At 44.0% G+C, this 17,374-nt stretch overlaps 1 protein-coding gene across 1 annotated transcript in view; it reads right to left on the minus strand.

Annotated features, from left to right (window-relative positions):
• The window catches only part of cdan1 (codanin 1), a 101,115-nt gene that overhangs the window by 46,039 nt on the left and 37,702 nt on the right, over positions 1 to 17,374 (minus strand). Inside the window, exons 12-15 of the mRNA XM_086003793.1 lie at positions 9,964 to 10,078; positions 7,615 to 7,758; positions 6,259 to 6,425; positions 1,848 to 1,929 (exon numbers count right to left, since the gene is read on the minus strand). Coding sequence (XP_085859919.1) covers positions 1,848 to 1,929; positions 6,259 to 6,425; positions 7,615 to 7,758; positions 9,964 to 10,078 — 508 coding nt within the window. The remainder of the gene's footprint in view (positions 1 to 1,847; positions 1,930 to 6,258; positions 6,426 to 7,614; positions 7,759 to 9,963; positions 10,079 to 17,374) is intronic.

The raw sequence follows: 17,374 nt of genomic DNA on the forward strand, positions 1-17,374 counted from the left end.
CCACTCTGGGTGAAGAAATTCCTCCTCATTTCAGTCCTAAATGGCTTACCCCTTATCCTTAGACTATGACCCCTGGTTCTGGACACCCCGGCCATCAGAAACATCCTTCCTGCATCTAGTCTGTCCAGGCCTGACAGAATTTTATAGGTTTCGATGAGATCCCCTCTCAATCTTCTAAACTCCAGTGAGTATAAGCCCAATCGACACAATCTCTCCTCATACGTCATTCCTGCCATCCCAGGTATCAGCCTGGTGAATCTTCGCTGCATTCCCTCCATGGCAAGAACATCCTTCCTATAATAACATAGAATGTACAGCACAGAAACAGGCCATTCGGCCCAACTGGTCTCTGCTGGTGTTTATGCTCCACACAAGCACCCTCCCACCCTACTTCATCTCACCCCCTCAGCATACCTTCTATTCCTTTCTCCCTCATGTACTTATCTTGCTTTCCCTTAAATGCATCTATACTATTTGCCTCAACTACTCCCTGTGGTAGCGAGTTCCACATTCTCACCACTCTCTGGGTAAAGAAGTTTTTCCTGAATTCCTTATTGAATTTATTAGTGACTACCTTATGTTTATGGCCCCTAGTTTTGGACTCCCCCACAAGTGGAAACTTCTTCTACCTTATCATTGCAATACTGAGGAAGTGCTGCACTGTCGGAGGTGCCGTTTTTTGGATGAGACGTTAAACCGAGGCCCCATCTGCCCTCTCAGGTGGATATAAAAGATCCCATGGCACTATTTGAAGAGGAGATAGGTAGTTCTCCCGGATGCCCTGGCCAATATTTATCCCTCAACATCATTAAAAACAGATTGCTTTTTGTGGGACCTTGCTGTTTGCAAATTGGCTGCTGTGTTTCCTACATTACACAGTGACTGCACTTCAGAAGTACTTCATTGGTTGTAAAACGCATTGGGACATCCCGAGGTGGTGAAAGGCGCTATATAAATGCAAGTCTTTCTTTCCTCACTTAGCATTCATTCTCGAGATGTGGGCGTCGTTGGCAAAGCCAGCATTTATTGCCCATCCCTAGTTACCCTCGAGAAGGTGGCGGTGGTTGGCTGCCTTCTTGAACCGCTGCAGTCCGTGTGGTGAAGGTGCTCCCACAAGGGCGGGGTAGGGAAGGACTGTCACAACATGCACAGTAAAAAAATAAAAATAAACTTAAAGCAAAGACGAGCATTCCCAGCGATTTCTACCAGTGAACTACCCAACTTATATACTACAAACCAGTCAAACATTTGAAAAGCCCATTACCTCCAATATGCATTCTATAGTTGCCAAACACCAAACCAGGCTCAAAGGGCCTACTCCTCCTCCTATTCCTTATGTTCAAATCATTTCATTTAACATTTCAGAATTAGGATTCAGGAGTAGGACATACGGCCCTTCGAGCCTGCTCCGCCATTCAATATCATGGGTGATCTTCGACCTCAACTCCACTTTCCTGCACTATCCCCATATCCCTTGATTCCCCTAGAGTCCAAAAATCTATCGATCCCTGCCTTGAATATACTCAACGACTGAGCCTCCACAGGCCTCTGGGGTAGAGAATTCCAAAGTTTCATCACCCTCTGAGTGAAGAAATTTCTCATCTCAGTCTTAAATGGCCGACCCCTTATCCTGAGACTATGCTCCCTAGTTCTAGACACTCCAGCCAGGGGAAACAAGCTCTCAGCATCTACCCCTGTCAATCCCCTTCAGAATCTTCTATGTTTCAATGAGATCACCTCTCATTCTACTAAACTCCAGAGAGTAGAGTATAGGCCCAATCTACTCAATCTCTCATCATAGGACAGCCCTCTCATCCCAGGAATCAATCTATTTGATAAATACTCACCTGGAAAAGCCACCCCAGTACAGCAAGGATCAGTAACTTGTTCAGGAAATTTCCATTTTGCTCACTTGTTAGATCCAAGCATCTATAGATATGTGAAGAGAAAAAGATTGGTGAAGTCAAGCGTAGGTCCCTTGCAGTCAGAATCAGGGGAATTTATAATGGGGAACAAAGAAATGGCAGACCAATTAAATACATACTTTGGTTCTGTCTTCACAAAGGAGGACACAAATAACCTCCCAGAGATGTCGGGGAACATAGGGTCTAATGAGAGGGAGGAACTGAATGAAATCAGTATTTGTAGGGAAATGGTGTTAGGGAAATTGACGGGGTTGAAGGCCGATAAATTCCCAGGGCCTGATAATCTACATCCTAGGGTACTTAAGTGGCCCTAGAAATAGTAGATGCATTGCTGATCATCTTTCAAAATTCTATAGACTCTGGAACAGTTCCCATGGATTAGAGGGTAGCTAATGTTACCCCACTATTCAAAAAAGTGTGGTAGAGAGAAAACAGGGAGTTAAAGACCGGTAAGCCTGACATCGGTAGTGGGGAAAATGCTAGAGTCCATTATAAAAGATGCAATAGCAGAGCACTTGGAAAACAGTGACAGGATCGGACAAAGTCAACATGGATTTACAAAAGGTAAACCGTGCTTGACTAATCTACTGGAATTTTTTGAGGATGTAACTGGTAGAATCGATAAAGGAGAACCAGTGGATGTGGTGTATTTGGACTTTCAGAAGGCTTTCGATAAGGTCCCGCATAAGAGATTAGCGTGTAAAGTTAAGGCACATGGGATTGGGGGCAAGGTACTGACTTGGATAGAGAACTGGTTGGCAGACAGGAAGCAAAGAGTTGGAATAAACGGGTCTTTTTCCGAGTGGCAGGCAGTGACTAGTGGGGTACCGCAGGGATCGGTGCTAGGACCCCAGCTATTCACAATATATATATAAATGATCTAGACGAGGGAACTAGATGTAATATCTCCAAGTTTGCAGACGACACAAAGCTGGGTGGGCGTGTGTGCTGTGAGGAGGATGCCAAGAAACTCCAGTATGATTTGGACAGGTTGGGTGATTATACTGCATCTGCCCAATGTGGATAAATGCGAGGTTATCCACTTTGGTGGCAAAAACAGGAAGGCTGATTATCTGAACAGCAATAGATTGGGAGAAGGGGAAGTGCAACGAGACCTGGGTGTCCTTGTGCACCAGTCGCTGAAGGTAAGCATGCAGGTGCAGCAGGCGGTTAAGAAGGCAAATGGTATGTTGGCCTTCGGAGCGAGAGGATTCGAGTACAGGAACAAGGACGTCTTGCTGCATTTGTACAGAACCTTGGTGAGACCGCACCTTGAGTAGTGTGTGCAGTTTTGGTCGCCTTATTTGAGGAAGGATGTTCTTGCCATGGAGAGAGTGCAGCGAAGATTCACCAGACTGATAACTGGGATGGTAGGAATGACATACGAGGAGAGATTGGGTCGATTGGGCTTATACTCACTGGAGTTTAGAAGAATGAGAGGGGATCTCATTGAGACTTATAAAATTCTAACAGGACTAGACAGACTAGATGCAGGAAGGATGTTCCCGATGGCAGGGGAGTCCAGAAACAGGGGTCACAGTCTAAGGATAAGGGGTATGCCATTTAGGACAGAGATGAGGAGGAATTTCTTCACCCAGAGAGTGGTGAACCTGTGAAATTCTCTACCACAGAAGGCAGTGGAGGCCAATTCATTAAATATATTCAAGAAGGAGTTAGATATATTTCTTGAGGCTAAAGGGATCAAGGGATATGGGGAGTAGGCAGGGACAGCGTACTGAGTTTGGATGATCAGCGATCTCATTGAATGGCGGAGTAGGCTCGAGGGGCCGAATGGCCTACTCCTGCTCCTATGTATGTTTCTATGAACCACAGTATGGTCATTTTAATTTATATGTAAACAAATGTGCCGGTTCTCCACTTTGCTTCTCCTCCCTCCTCATAAATACAGTATTGCAATATATTTTCATGTGCACACACCAGATAATCATTTGATTCTTCAATGTTTACCACTGGAGTGTGTTTCTGGATTGAGAATATGATTTTTTTTTTTTTAATTTACTATTCAGAATTTTACATTGGTACAGTTATACATTTTGCTTGCAGGTCATTTTCAGGATCATTCATTTATATAATGCATCTGTTGGCATACGTGGATAGTATAGTAATGTTATACCATCCAGAATCAGGGTGTGTTGCTGGCAGGACTTTGAAAGTTTAAGCAACACAAAGTATAAAAACTGTAGGGCTGAAACACTAGGGAGGTACAAACAAAAAGGGGGAAAAGTATCCCCAAAACTGGCATTAGATTAACCAATTAAGATGCAGTATCCTCTATCCCGCCTGTACCAGATTGGAAGAATAATTCCACTAGGGGTAGGTGGGCTAGGTGTTCTGGCCAACAATTACCCCTCAACAAACACCACCAAATCAGACTAACTGCTCATTATCTCATTGCTGCTTGTAGGACTTTGCTCTGCACTAATTGGTTGCCACATCTGCCTAAGTAATAGTGACTACACTGTAACAAAGCAATTCATTGGCTGTAAAGTGCTGAGGCAATCCTGAGGGCGTGAAAGGTGCTACATAACTACAAGTTCTTTCTTAATTCTTAGTGCTGTATTCAAGTAGAAAGTAATCTGTAAAACAAGTTCTGTAAAACACCAATTCATTCAAATATGAAGATTACAAGCAATCCTTAGGAGCATCTGCCCGTGGTGATCCTTGCTGGAGAAGCTTCATACCATGACATCCAGAATTAGTGCCATGTCCCTACCCCCGATCACAAGAGGGAGGCCATTCAACCAAACTTCAGTCCCCCATCCAGAATAAAAGAACAATGTCATTTCATCGAACGCATTCTTGAATATGTCTAAGGTTTCCACCTTCTCTGCTCTTCCCAGAAGACCTCCAAGTGGTTACCACTCTGACGATCTTTCCACCATCTGGCCTTAAACTTTCCGTCAGCCAACACACTTTTTTTTTGTATCCTGGCATACCTTGAAATGATGCTCTGATTATGGCATTTAATAATTTGCACACCTCCTTTCAAAGCTGAAGAGCTCCAATTTGTCCCATCTTTCTACATAACTCAATCCCGCGACACCAGGATCAGCTTTGTGGTTTCCCTACATTACAAAAGTGACTACATTTCAAAAGTACTTCATTGGCTGTAAACGCTTTGTTATGAAAGGAGTGATAGAATTAACTTGGATTTCTTTCTTTAGCCGAACTGCCTCCATGGCTTGAATGCTTCACTTGAACACAATAGTCAAGCTGCTGTCTGACTAGGGCACTGTGCTGCTTTAGCATGACATCTTCTGACTTGTACACAACTGAACAAGCAATACAATCAAGCATTCTTCATCCTCCTGCCTGCCAACTGACAAAAAATGAAGTGCAATTTGCAAATTCTAGTAGGGTAGTCAAGAAACGCCAATCTCACGACAATGAAACTAGCAACCAAAAGGCCAGTCTTCAAACACTGTGGCCCTGAGCTGTGTTCCCTTTAAGCTGCGCTCTGCAGCTTCCGCGCAGCCAGCTCAAGTGGGAAAAACTGCGCATGCGCAGTATTTTGAACGGGCCGCGTACCCAAAAAAAATTAAAGGGAACATTGGTCCTGAGCCCAAGACAACTCTGTAACAGATCGTTATATTTATCAAGTCTTTGCAGTCCATAAAGCAGTTCTGTAGAACTTACAATCTATTCTGTATATTTCACTTATTTGACACTCTTCCAATGTATGGCCTACTCCTGTTCCTATTTCTTATGTACGATTCCATGATTCTTTCTATGCTCCCAGGAGATATCAGAGTCCAATGCATCAGACATCTGTCCCCATAATAAAGAAAAAGACTTGCATTTATACATCGCCTTTCACAACCTCAGGATGGCCCACAGCCAATTAATTACTTTTGAATTACTGCTGTAATGTAGGAAACAAGTCAGCCAATTTGCACACAGCAAGGTCCCACAAACGTGATAATGACCAGATAATCTGTTTTAGTGAAGCTAATTAAGGGATAAATATTAGCCAGGACACCAGGGAGCCCTGCATTTGTTTGAAATAGTGCAATGGGATCTTTTACCGAGAGCGCAGATGGGTCTCGGTTTAACGTCTCATCCGAAAGACGGCACTCCCGACAGTCCACCGCTCCCTTAGTACTGCACTGGAGTGTCAGTCTAGATTATGTGCTCAAGTCTCTGGAATGGGACTTGAACCCACGACCTTCTGACTCAAAGACAAGAGTGCGGCCACATATTAGTTGGATCCAGCAGCATACTGTTATGTCATCTATCTGACATACAAAAAAAGGAATGGGGGGGGGGGGGGGGGGAAAGCAAATGTGTTTAGCTACCATCTCCTGACACTCACCTGTATAAATGCAAGAAGAGGGTAAAGACTCTGTGATAATAATCCAGGAATGGTGCCACATGGTCCACCATACTAAGAAACTCAACCACCCAGGGTACTGTGAGAATGGTGCGCTGATTTTCAATTGACCTTCTCAGTAACTTGTACACATTCAGAACAGGCACACCCTAGGCAAGTAAGGACAAGAAAAAAAGCTTAGTATAGCAAATATTGTGACTTATAGTTTAATACGTTTAGATGACATTTAATAAGGCAGAATGTTATTTGGGCTTCTCCTCGAAGAAGCTATCACAGACAAGGCATCAGAGGGATCGAAGGGATAGGAGGGGGAACATCTCTTCACAGCTTTTCCAAGTGCTTCCTGGTTCGATAGCCAACCGAACAACAACCTGCATTTATACAGCATAGAAAAACATCCCAAGGCAGCTGATGGAGGCATAATCAGAGAATACTGGATGCTGAGACAAAGGAGGGGAAGAGGTGGGTTTTAAGGAGAAGGAGAACAGGTAGATGATGGAGAGGTTTAGGGAGATAATTACAGAGCGTGGGGCCTAGACGGCTGAAGGCACATCCACCAATGATGGGGTAAAGGGAGGGGAGATGCACAAGAGGCCAGAGTCAAAACAATGGAGAGTTTGGGAGAGCGGTGGGAGCCGCACAACTGGAGGAGGTTATAGGGGATAGGCAGAGGCATGGCCAGGAAGAGTTTAACATAAGGATGAGAATTGGGGGACCGGGAGCCAGCGTAGGTCAGCAAGGACAGAGTAATGTGCGAGCAAGACTCGGCATAGGATAGGATAGTCAGCAGAGTTCCAGAGAACAAAAACAAAATGGAAAAAAGAAAAACCATTTCCGCCATACTTCTGTTAACGAGACAGAAAATGTTTCCCCAACTGTTGTTGTCCATCAGAGAACAAACATATAGATAAAATAGCATCTTAAATTATGTTTAAGATGATCTCATTTATCATAGCAAAGCCCTCTTATGCACACAAGATGCAGGACCGTGCCCAAATGAAGGATCTACACTCAAAACATTAACCTATAATTTTTCTTTCTACACTGATAGACCTACCGTTTATTGCCAGAATCCCCCATTTACAATTTTTTCTCTTGTTAACCGTTACCCATTGCAAGCCAAGTCAGTGTTAAATGTTTTTAAAAAATAAATAAAGGAAAAATGTACTGGCATATTGCGAGGAGATGGAAAGGGGAAAGTGTGTTTCAAGAAATAGAGGAGAATGGTTAAGTTTTATAAAATTAACTCAATTGAGCAGGCAGGTTAAATATCAACATGACCATATGCCTAAAACAGGATTATCTATAGGAAATGTGAAAATTACTCCACATGTGTACCTTGTTCCTCAGGGAAATAGCTGCCTCTTGCATGTCCCTCGTTGGTCGATCTCCTGTACGATAAGGGAGGAAGGTAAGGAAACCAAGAAACTTAGCCAGCAATCTTGCTGTCGTCAAGACTGAGGCAAAGTGCTCCTTCTCATCCTAAGATCAACAGAAATAAAAGGAAGAAAATGCTTCAATGAAAATCACTGGCATACTGTTGGGAGCATGATACCAAAGCAAGGCACTCAGTCTCAGGAAACCAAATATCTACAGGTCACAGCTTCATGTCATGGAACCTTTGCCGTTCTTCTGCTCCAGTCAGAATAACCAAGTGTCAATGCTTGGGAAGGAGAAGGGAAGAACAAAGTTACCGGAGTCTCAACTTCGGGCATTCTTAAGCACCTCCTCATGCCTGTTTAGAACAGCCTTTCCCTGCCAGTTCAGGAATGGTACATGCTAAACATCAGAAGTTATTTCAGAAAATATCATTGAAGACTTGTTTTTCTCTCCATTTTGTTCCTCTTTTATAATATTCAACTTTTTAAAATTCACATCCTTCGTTGCTTTAGAAAACTTCTACCCACTTTACAACATTCTTATGCAAGTATTTTATCTTTCGGCTTGTTTTCAATTGGGTTATTATTAATGGTTTTGGTGTCATTTTTGTTTCAATACAAACAAATCCCTCAATTTTTCCCCCCAAAACTACCAATCACGAACAAGTGAAACAATTAACTGAATTGCTCAAATTTCTTCTCACCATTTTCTTCACTCAGGTCAATTAGAAATAATATATATTTTTAAACATATTACATGAATATTACACAATTCTAAAATGAATCCACTAAACTTGATTAAATTAATTATTCAACATTTGCAATTCTTCCAACAAATACTCAGATAGACTACAACTCCCAGAATGGAACTGAAACTTGCCACTTTCCCTTCAGTCTAATCGGAATGGCAGGGCTTATGAACAGGAAGTTGCCGCATGCTCTGAATGAGCAATTTTTTCTAGCATAGAATCATACAGCACAGAAGGAGGCCATTCAGCCCATCGTGCCTGTACCAGCTCTTTGAAAGAGCTATCCAATTAGTCCCATTCTCTCCTGCTCTTTCCCCATAGCCCTGCAAATTTTTCCTTTTGAAGTATGACGCAAGAAAACTACTAGGCACTTGGTCTAAGCGTTAAACAAAGCTTTAATCAACTGTTTTACAAAATGGAGGTCCAGTTGTGTCCTTCACTAGTTCCGGTTAAGAATGTCCTGCGCAAGCTGGGCCCGTGCCCGAGTATTTATACTCTCCCTGGACAGCGCCACGCAGGGCGCTCAGTATTATTTCATAAGTCTTTCTTTCCTGAATGACTGATTCATGTCAAAGTATTTATCCAATTCCCTTTTGAAAGTTATTATTGAATCTGCTTCCACTACCCTTTCAGGCAGTGCAATCCAGATCACAACAACTTGCTGTGTAAAAAATATTCTCATCTCCCCTGGATTTTTTTGGGACCAATTATCAACTATCAAACAGACAAAAAAAATCTGCAGCTTTAAAGACACATCCCAATTTTCTGGCTGGACAAATCTCCAGCATTCAGCTTCCTCATTCACAGAGAAAAATCTCTCAGAAAAGCTGCTACAGTTCATTACATTCCCAATGCCACCGCACAATGTTCTGAGTTCACATTTCCAGCATTTGTGGCCTTTCTTTTGGATCCAAAACAGATTCAACTGCCCAAATCTTATTTCTGCTCATTTTCAATTCACACCAGGTGATGAAAGTTTTATAGTTTAATGGAGAGGGTGAAGAAGAAAGCGTGTATCCTAGGATTCTGCAGCAAGGGTTTTCCAGTCTTTTGGTAATTCCAACACCTGGATTTTGAACAATGCACAGCAGGTGAAAGAATAAACACCACCATATTGAGTTTGCAATGTCCGTGATCCACCAGAAATAAAACAAGGCACCTTTAATCAGGCTCAATTTATACCACGCCAAGGTAGATTTTGCCTTTATTACTAGATGTTCCACAACAGTAATCTATTGCAATAATCATAAATTTCACCCCAACACTCCAGCCTGATGCTTTCTCATCCATACACTATTCAAGCATAATGCTGCATGTTTAAGTTGCTCATCGTAACAAAGACCAGTATTCAGCAGCTTAGCAGAATAGCTGTTTTACTGAAGTACTCATTACGCCCAGTTCAAGAATAGAGATAAGGTACCTAACATTGTAAACTGAACTATAAATTAAGAATCCAGGATTTCACTGCACAAGGGAGAACAATCCTCTGTCATGAGAAAATGCTTGTGGATCACTGACACTCAATACAAAATTGACAAAAACTCACGTCAATGCTTTACCTGTTCATCCATGTCCACTTCACCTTCCGAGGACTCATGGCTCAGGATCGCAATGCTGTCCAGTTCCAAAATCTGCTGGCACAGGGTGTCTGACAAGTGCTGATTTAACTGATGGCTACGTCAGAAAAGCAATGCGAAATTAGTCCTTTAGAAGAACGAAGTGGCAGTAATGACATATGTTGTGTAAGTAAATATATATATATATGTAAAAACATAGAAACATAGAAGATAGGAGCAGGAGTAGGCCATTCGGCCCCTCGAGCCTGCTCCGCCATTCGATAAGATCATGGCTGATCATCCAAACTCAGTACCCCGTACCTGCCTTCTCCCCATATCCCTTGATACCTTTGTTAAGCTGGATTAATCCCATACTGCCTTACCAATGATTCGCAAAGCATGATGGACTACTTGACATACAGTGAATGGTTTAAATGTAAAAAGCGGATACAGGACTGTGGGAATGTAATACACATAGATAACAGAGGACGAAACAGAATGTTTATAGAACAGAGTAGAGACAGTCTCAGGGCCGAATTTTGTTGAAAGCTAAAGTGAATTTTAAACAGAACTCTGTAGAAAGAAACAAATGACTTGTGTAGCGTGTGATCGCCTAGTTTCCTGTATTCTCATGATGACTTGCAATTTATGTTTTTTGTATAAATATTGTAGCCCCGTGAGCCTAGGGGCGCACTCTAGAGGAGACTTCCTTGTGTGTAAACACAAGGAGCTTCTCGGAGTGAAGTCCAGTACCGGGTACGGAATAAAACTTTACTTATTTTACAGTTTCTGACTCTGTGTATTACTGAGAAAGTGACAATAGACTGACCGGCGTGTTGAGTCTCCTAAAGTAGCGAACCTAGATCCCCCACGGGAGGGGTAGATCCTCCTCACAGAAGCGAGGGGTTAACACCTTTAGCTCTAAGAAATATATCTTACTCCTTCTTGAATATATTTAAAGACTTGGCCTCAACCGCCTTCTGTGGTAGAGAATTCCACAGGTTCACCACTCTCTGGGTGAAGAAATTCCTCCTCATCTCTGTCCTAAATGGCTTACCCCTTATCCTTAGACTATGACCCCTGGTTCTGGACTCTCCGACCATCGGGAACATTCTACCTGCATCTAGTTTGTCCAGACCTGTCAGAATTTTATAAGTTTCGATGAGATCCCCTCTCATTCTTCTAAACTCCAGCGAGTATAAGCCCAATCGACCCAATCTCTCCTCATACGTCATTCCTGCCATCCCAGGGATCAGCCTTGTGAATCTTCGCTGAACTCCTTCCATGGCAAGAACATCCTTCCTCAGATAAGGTGACCAAAACTGCACACAGTACTCAAGGTGTGGTCTCACCAAGGCCCTATACAACTGCAGCAGGACATCCTTGCTCCTGTACTCAAACCCTTTCGCTATGAAGGCCAACATACCATTTGCCTTCTTCACCGCCTGCTGCACCTGCATGCTTACCTTCAGCGACTGGTGCACAAGGACACCCAGGTCTCGTTGCACTTCCCCTTCTCCCAATCTATTGCCATTCAGATAATAGTCTGCCTTTCTGTTTTTGACACCAAAGTGGATAACCTCGCATTCATCCACGTTATATTGCATCTGCCACGCTTCTGCCCAATCACCCAACCTGTCCAAATCGTCCTGGAGTTTCTCGGTATCCTCCTCGCAGCACACACGCCCACTCAGCTTTGTGTCGTCTGCAAACTTGGAGATATTACATCTAGTTCCCTTATCTAGATCATTAATGTATATTGTGAATAGCTGGGGTCCAAGGACCGATCCCTGCGGTACCCCACTAGTCACTGCCTGCCACTCGGAAAAAGACCCGTTAATTCCTACTCTCTGCTTTCTGTCCGCCAACCAGTTCTCTATCCAAGTCAATACCTTGCCCCCAATCCCATGTGCCTTAACTTTACACGCTAATCTCTTATGCGGGACCTTATCGAAAGCCTTCTGAAAGTCCAAATACACATCTACTGGTTCTCCCTTATCTATTTTCCCAGTTACATCCTCAAAAAATTCCAGTAGGTTAGTCAAGCACGATTTACCTTTTGTAAATCCATGTTGACTTTGTCCGATCCTGTCACTGTTTTCCAAGTGCTCAGCTATTACATCCTTTATAATGGACTCTAGCATTTTCCCCACTACCGATGTCAGGCTTACCGGTCTGCAATTCCCCGCTTTCTCTCTACCACACTTTTTGAATAGTGGGGTAACATTAGCTACCCTCCAATCCATGGGTACTGTTCCAGATTCCAGCGAATTTTGGAAGATGATCAGCAATGCATCTACTATTTCTAGGGCCACCTCCTTAAGTACCCTAGGATGTAGATTATCAGGCCCTGGGGATTTATCGGCCTTCAAACCCGTCAATTTCCCTAACACCATTTCCCTACAAATACTACTTTCTTTCAGTTCCTCCCTCTCATCAGACCCTATGTTCTCCAACATCTCTGGGAGGTTATTTGTGTCCTCCTTTGTGAAGCCAGAACCAAAATATGCATTTAATTGGTCTGCCATTTCTTTGTTCCCCATTATAATTTCCCCTGCTTCTGACCGCAAGGGACCTACACTTGATTTCACTGATCTTTTTCTCTTCACATATCTATAAAAGCTTTTACAGTCACTTTTTATGTTCCCTGCAAGCTTACTCTCATTCTATTTTCCCCTTCTTAATTAATCCCTTTGTCCTCCTTTGTTGAATCCTAAACTGCTCCCAATCCTCAGGGTTACCGCTTTTTCTGGCCAATTTATATGTCCTCTCCTTGGATCTTATGCTATCCCTAATTTCCCTTGTTAGCCATTGTTGAGTCACCCTTTTTGTTTTATTCTTATCCCAAACTGGGATGAACAACTTTTGTAGTTCATCCATGCTGTCTTTGAATGTTTGCCATTGCCTATCCACCGTCAACCCTTTGAGTGACATTCCCCAATCAATCCTACCCAATTCACGCCTCATACCATCGTAGTTTCCTTTATTTAAATTCAGGACCCTAGTCTCCGAGTCAACCACTTCACTCTCCATCCTAATGAAGAATTCTATCATATTATGATCGCTCTGACCCAAGGGGCCTCGTACAACAAGATTGCTAATGAATCCTCTCTCATTACATAATGCCCAGTCTAAGATGGCCTGATCTCTGGTTGGTTCCTCGACATATTGTTCCAGAAAAGCATCCCGTAAACATTCTAGGAATTCCTCCTCCACAGTATTTTTACTAATTTGGTTAGCTCAATCTATACGTAAATTAAAGTCACCCATGATGACTGCTGTGCCCTTACTGCATGCCTCTCTAATTTCCCTTTTAATGCCATCCCCAACCTCAGCATTACTGTTTGGAAGTCTATATACCACTCCCACAAACGTTTTCTGCCCCTTGATATTTCTCAGTTCTACCCATACAGATTCCGCATCATCAGAGTTAATATTCTTCCTTTCAATTGTGTTAATCCCCTCTTTAACCAGCAATGCTACCCCACCTCCCTTTCTTTTTTGCCTATCCTTCCTAAATATTGAATACCCCTGGATGTTGAGTTCCCAGCCTTGGCCACCCTGGAGCCATGTTTCTGTAATCCCAATCAAATCATATTCGTTTACCTCTATTTGCGCAGCTAATACATCCACCTTGTTCCGAATGCTCCTTGCATTAAGACACAATGGCCTAGAAATTCACTGGCCTTAGCGCCGCTTTTGAGGCGCTAGAGGGCCTAGCGGCGAAGTTATGGCCAGTTTTGAAATTGACAGGGGCCCAAAATCGGCGTTAGGCCGATAGCGCTGCGCCGGCACCGATGACGTCATCGGTGTGCGCAGCGTCCCGGTTGCCATGGTAACCCGCCCGAACTCGGAAATTGAGTTGCGGCCGCCTCGCCCGTGGCAGCCGCAAGCAACGTTCTGGCAGAGGTGCCTTACAGAACGTTGCGCCGGCGCATTAAAGGCCCCGCGGCGGCCGGCCGCTTTCCCGCCGCCCGCCTGGCCGCAGCTCCCTCCCCGGACTTCCCCCCCCCCCCCGAACAGAAGCAAGCCCGGCACTTGTCCGAGGTGCCGGGCTCATTTTTAAAAAGATTATCGCGGGCCGCGGCCGGGTGCAGGCAGCTCCTCCTTAAGGGAAGGAGGAGGCCTGCACTTCCCGAACCTGCCGCACCGCAGCGGGCGCCGCAGCGCCGGAATAGCGCCGAAATTCAGCGCATAGCGCCAGTTTTCAGGCGCTAACAGCTTTCAGCAGCGCCGGCAGCCGTTTGGGCGCAGAAGTAGTGAATTTTTGGCCCGCCCAGCGCGACTTAGCTCCGGCACTAACTTCCGGCGCTAAAGCCGTCGCTGCGCCAAAACCCAATTTCTAGGCCAAAGCCTTCAGGCTTGTTTTTTAACGCTCTCAGACCTATATGAATTATTATTTACTGTGAGCATGTTTGATTTAAACCGTTGAGTTCTTTGCCTTCTAATTTTGTTTTTCTCCTTCCTGTCTTTTGCTTTTTTCCTTGTTTCCCTTTCCTCGGTCTCCCTGCTCAGGTTCCCAACCCCCTGCCACTTTAGTTTAAACCCTCCCCAACAGCACTAGCAAACTGGACGGTTTGCACCTGGGCAGGACTGGGACCGATGTCCTAAGGGGAGTGTTTGCTAGAGCTGTTGGGGAGGGTTTAAACTGAAATGGCAGGGGGTTGGGAACCTGTGCAGGGAGACAGAGGAAAGGGAAGCAAGGATAGAAGCAAAAGACAGGAAGGAGAAAAGCAAAAGTGGAAGTCAGAGAAATCAAGGGTGTAAATCAAACATGGCCGCAGTAAACAATAATTCTAAAAGGTCTAAGAGTGTTAAAAAAACAAGCCTGAAGGCTTTGTGTCTTAATGTGAGGAGCATTCGTAATAAGGTGGATGAATTAGCTGCGCAAATAGATGTAAACAGGTGTGATATAATTGGGATTACGGAGACATGGCTCCAGGGTGACCAAGGCTGGGAATTCAACATCCAGGGGTATTCAATATTCAGGAAGGACAGGCAAAAAGGAAAGGGCAGTGGGGTAGCATCGCTGGTTAAAGAGGAGATTAACACAATAGTAAGGAAGGATATTAGCTCTGAGGATGTGGAATCTGTATGGGTAGAACTGAGAAATACCAAGGGGCAGAAAACGTTAGTGGGAGTTGTATACAGGCCCCCAAACAGTAATGCCGAGGTTGGGGATGGCATTAAACGGGAAATTAGAGATGCGTGCAATAAGGGCACAGCAGTTATCATGGGTGACTTTAATCTATATATAGATTGATCTAACCAAATTAGCAACAATACTGTGGAAGAGGAATTCCTAGAGTGTATACGGGATGGTTTCCAGGACCAATATGTCGAGGAACCAACTAGAGATCAGGCCATCTTAGACTGGGTATTATGTAATGAGAAAGGATTCATTAGCAATCTTGTTGTGCGAGGAGCGATCATAATATGATAGAATTCTTCATTAAGATGGAGAGTGAAGTAGTTGATTCAGAGACTTGGGTACTGAATTTAAATAAAGGAAACTACGATGGTACGAGGCATGAGTTAGCTAGGATGGATTGGGGAATGTTACTTAAAGGGTTAACGGTGAATAGGCAATGGCAAACATTTAAAGATTGCATGGATGAACTACAGAATTTGTTCATCCCTGTTTGGCATAAAAATAAAACAAAAAAGGTGACTCAACATTGGCTAACGAGGGAAATTAGGGGTAGCATAAGATCCAAGGAGAGGACATATAAATTGGCCAGAAAAAGCAGCAAACCTGAGGATTGGGAGCAGTTTAGGATTCAGCAAAGGAGGACAAAGGGATTAATTAAGAGGGGGAAAATTGAGTATGAGAGTAAGCTTGTGGATGTGGTATATTTGGAATTTCAAAAGGCTTTCGATAAGGTCCTGCATAAGAGATTAGCGTGTAAAGTTAAGGCACATGGGACTGGGGGCAAGGTATTGACTTGGATAGAGAACTGGTTGGCAGATAGAAAGCAAAGAGTTGGAATAAAGGGCTCTTTTTCCAAGTGGCAGGCAGTGACTAGTGGGGTACCGCAGGGATCAGTCCTTGGACCCCAGCTATTCACAATATATATTAATGATCTAGACAAGGGAACTAGGTGTAATATCTCCAAGTTTGCAGACGACACAAAGCTGGGTGGACGTGTGTGCTGCGAGGACGATGCTGAGAAACTCCAGGAGGATTCGGACAGGTTGGGTGATTGGGCAGAAGCATGGCAGATACAATATTACGTGGATAAATGCGAGGTTATCCACTTTGGTGTCAAAAACAGGAAGGCAGATTATCTGAATGGCAATAGATTGGGAGAAGGGGAAGTGCAACGAGACCTGGGTGTCCTTGTGCACCAGTCGCTGAAGGTAAGCATGCAGGTGCAGCAGGCGGTTAAGAAGGCAAATGGTATGTTGGCCTTCGTAGCGAGAGGGTTTGAATACAGGAACAAGGATGTCTTGCTGCAGTTGTAGAGGGCCTTGGTGAGCTCACATCTTGAGTATTGTGTGCAGTTTTGGTCGCCTTATCTGAGGAAGGATGTTCTTGCCATGGAGGGAGTTCAGCGAAGATTCAACAGGCTGATACCTGGGATGGCAGGAATGACGTATGAGGAAAGATTGGGTCGATTGGGCTTATACTCGCTGGAGGTTAGAAGAATGAGAGGGGATCTCATTGAAACTTATAAAATTCTGACAGGACTGGACAGACTAGATGCAGGAAGGATGTTCCCGATGGTCAGGGAGTCCAGAACCAGGGGTCACAGTCTAAGGATAAGGGGTAAGTCATTTAGGACAGAGATGAGGAGGAATTTCTTCGCCCAGAGAGTGGTGAACCTGTGGAATTCTCTACCACAGAAGGCAGTAGAGGCCAATTCATTAAATATATTCAAGAAGGAGTTGGATATACTTCTTAAGGCTAAAGGGATCAAGGGATGTGGGGAGAAAGCAGGGACAGGGTACTGAATTTGGATGATCAGCCATGATCGCATTGAATGGCGGAGCAGGCTCGAGGGGCCGAATGGCCTACTCCTGCTCCTATCTTCTATGTTTCATAGAATCACAGCACAGAAGGAGGCCATTAGGCCCATCGTTCCTGTGCCGGGTCTTTAAAAGAGCTATCCAATTAGTCCCACTCCCTTGCCCTTTCCCCATAGAGCTGCATTTTTCACCCTTGAAGTATATATCCAATTCCCTTTTAAAAATTACTATTACTTCCACCAGCCTTTCAGGCAATGCATTCCAGGTCATAACTCATTGCATTAAAAAAAATTCTCATCTCCCCTCTGGTACTTATACCAATGACCATAAATTAATGCATGGTCTTTCTGGGCTGTGTACTAACTGTGCCCAAACATAGTCCATCAATAAAACATGCCATGGCAATCCAGAGATGTGCCATCCAGTTCTCCCTCACTTTTGGAAA

Source organism: Somniosus microcephalus, chromosome 12 (genome assembly GCF_052327205.1).
Source record: "Somniosus microcephalus isolate GS21.2 chromosome 12, FLI_Smic_1.0, whole genome shotgun sequence".
NCBI lineage: Eukaryota > Metazoa > Chordata > Chondrichthyes > Squaliformes > Somniosidae > Somniosus > Somniosus microcephalus.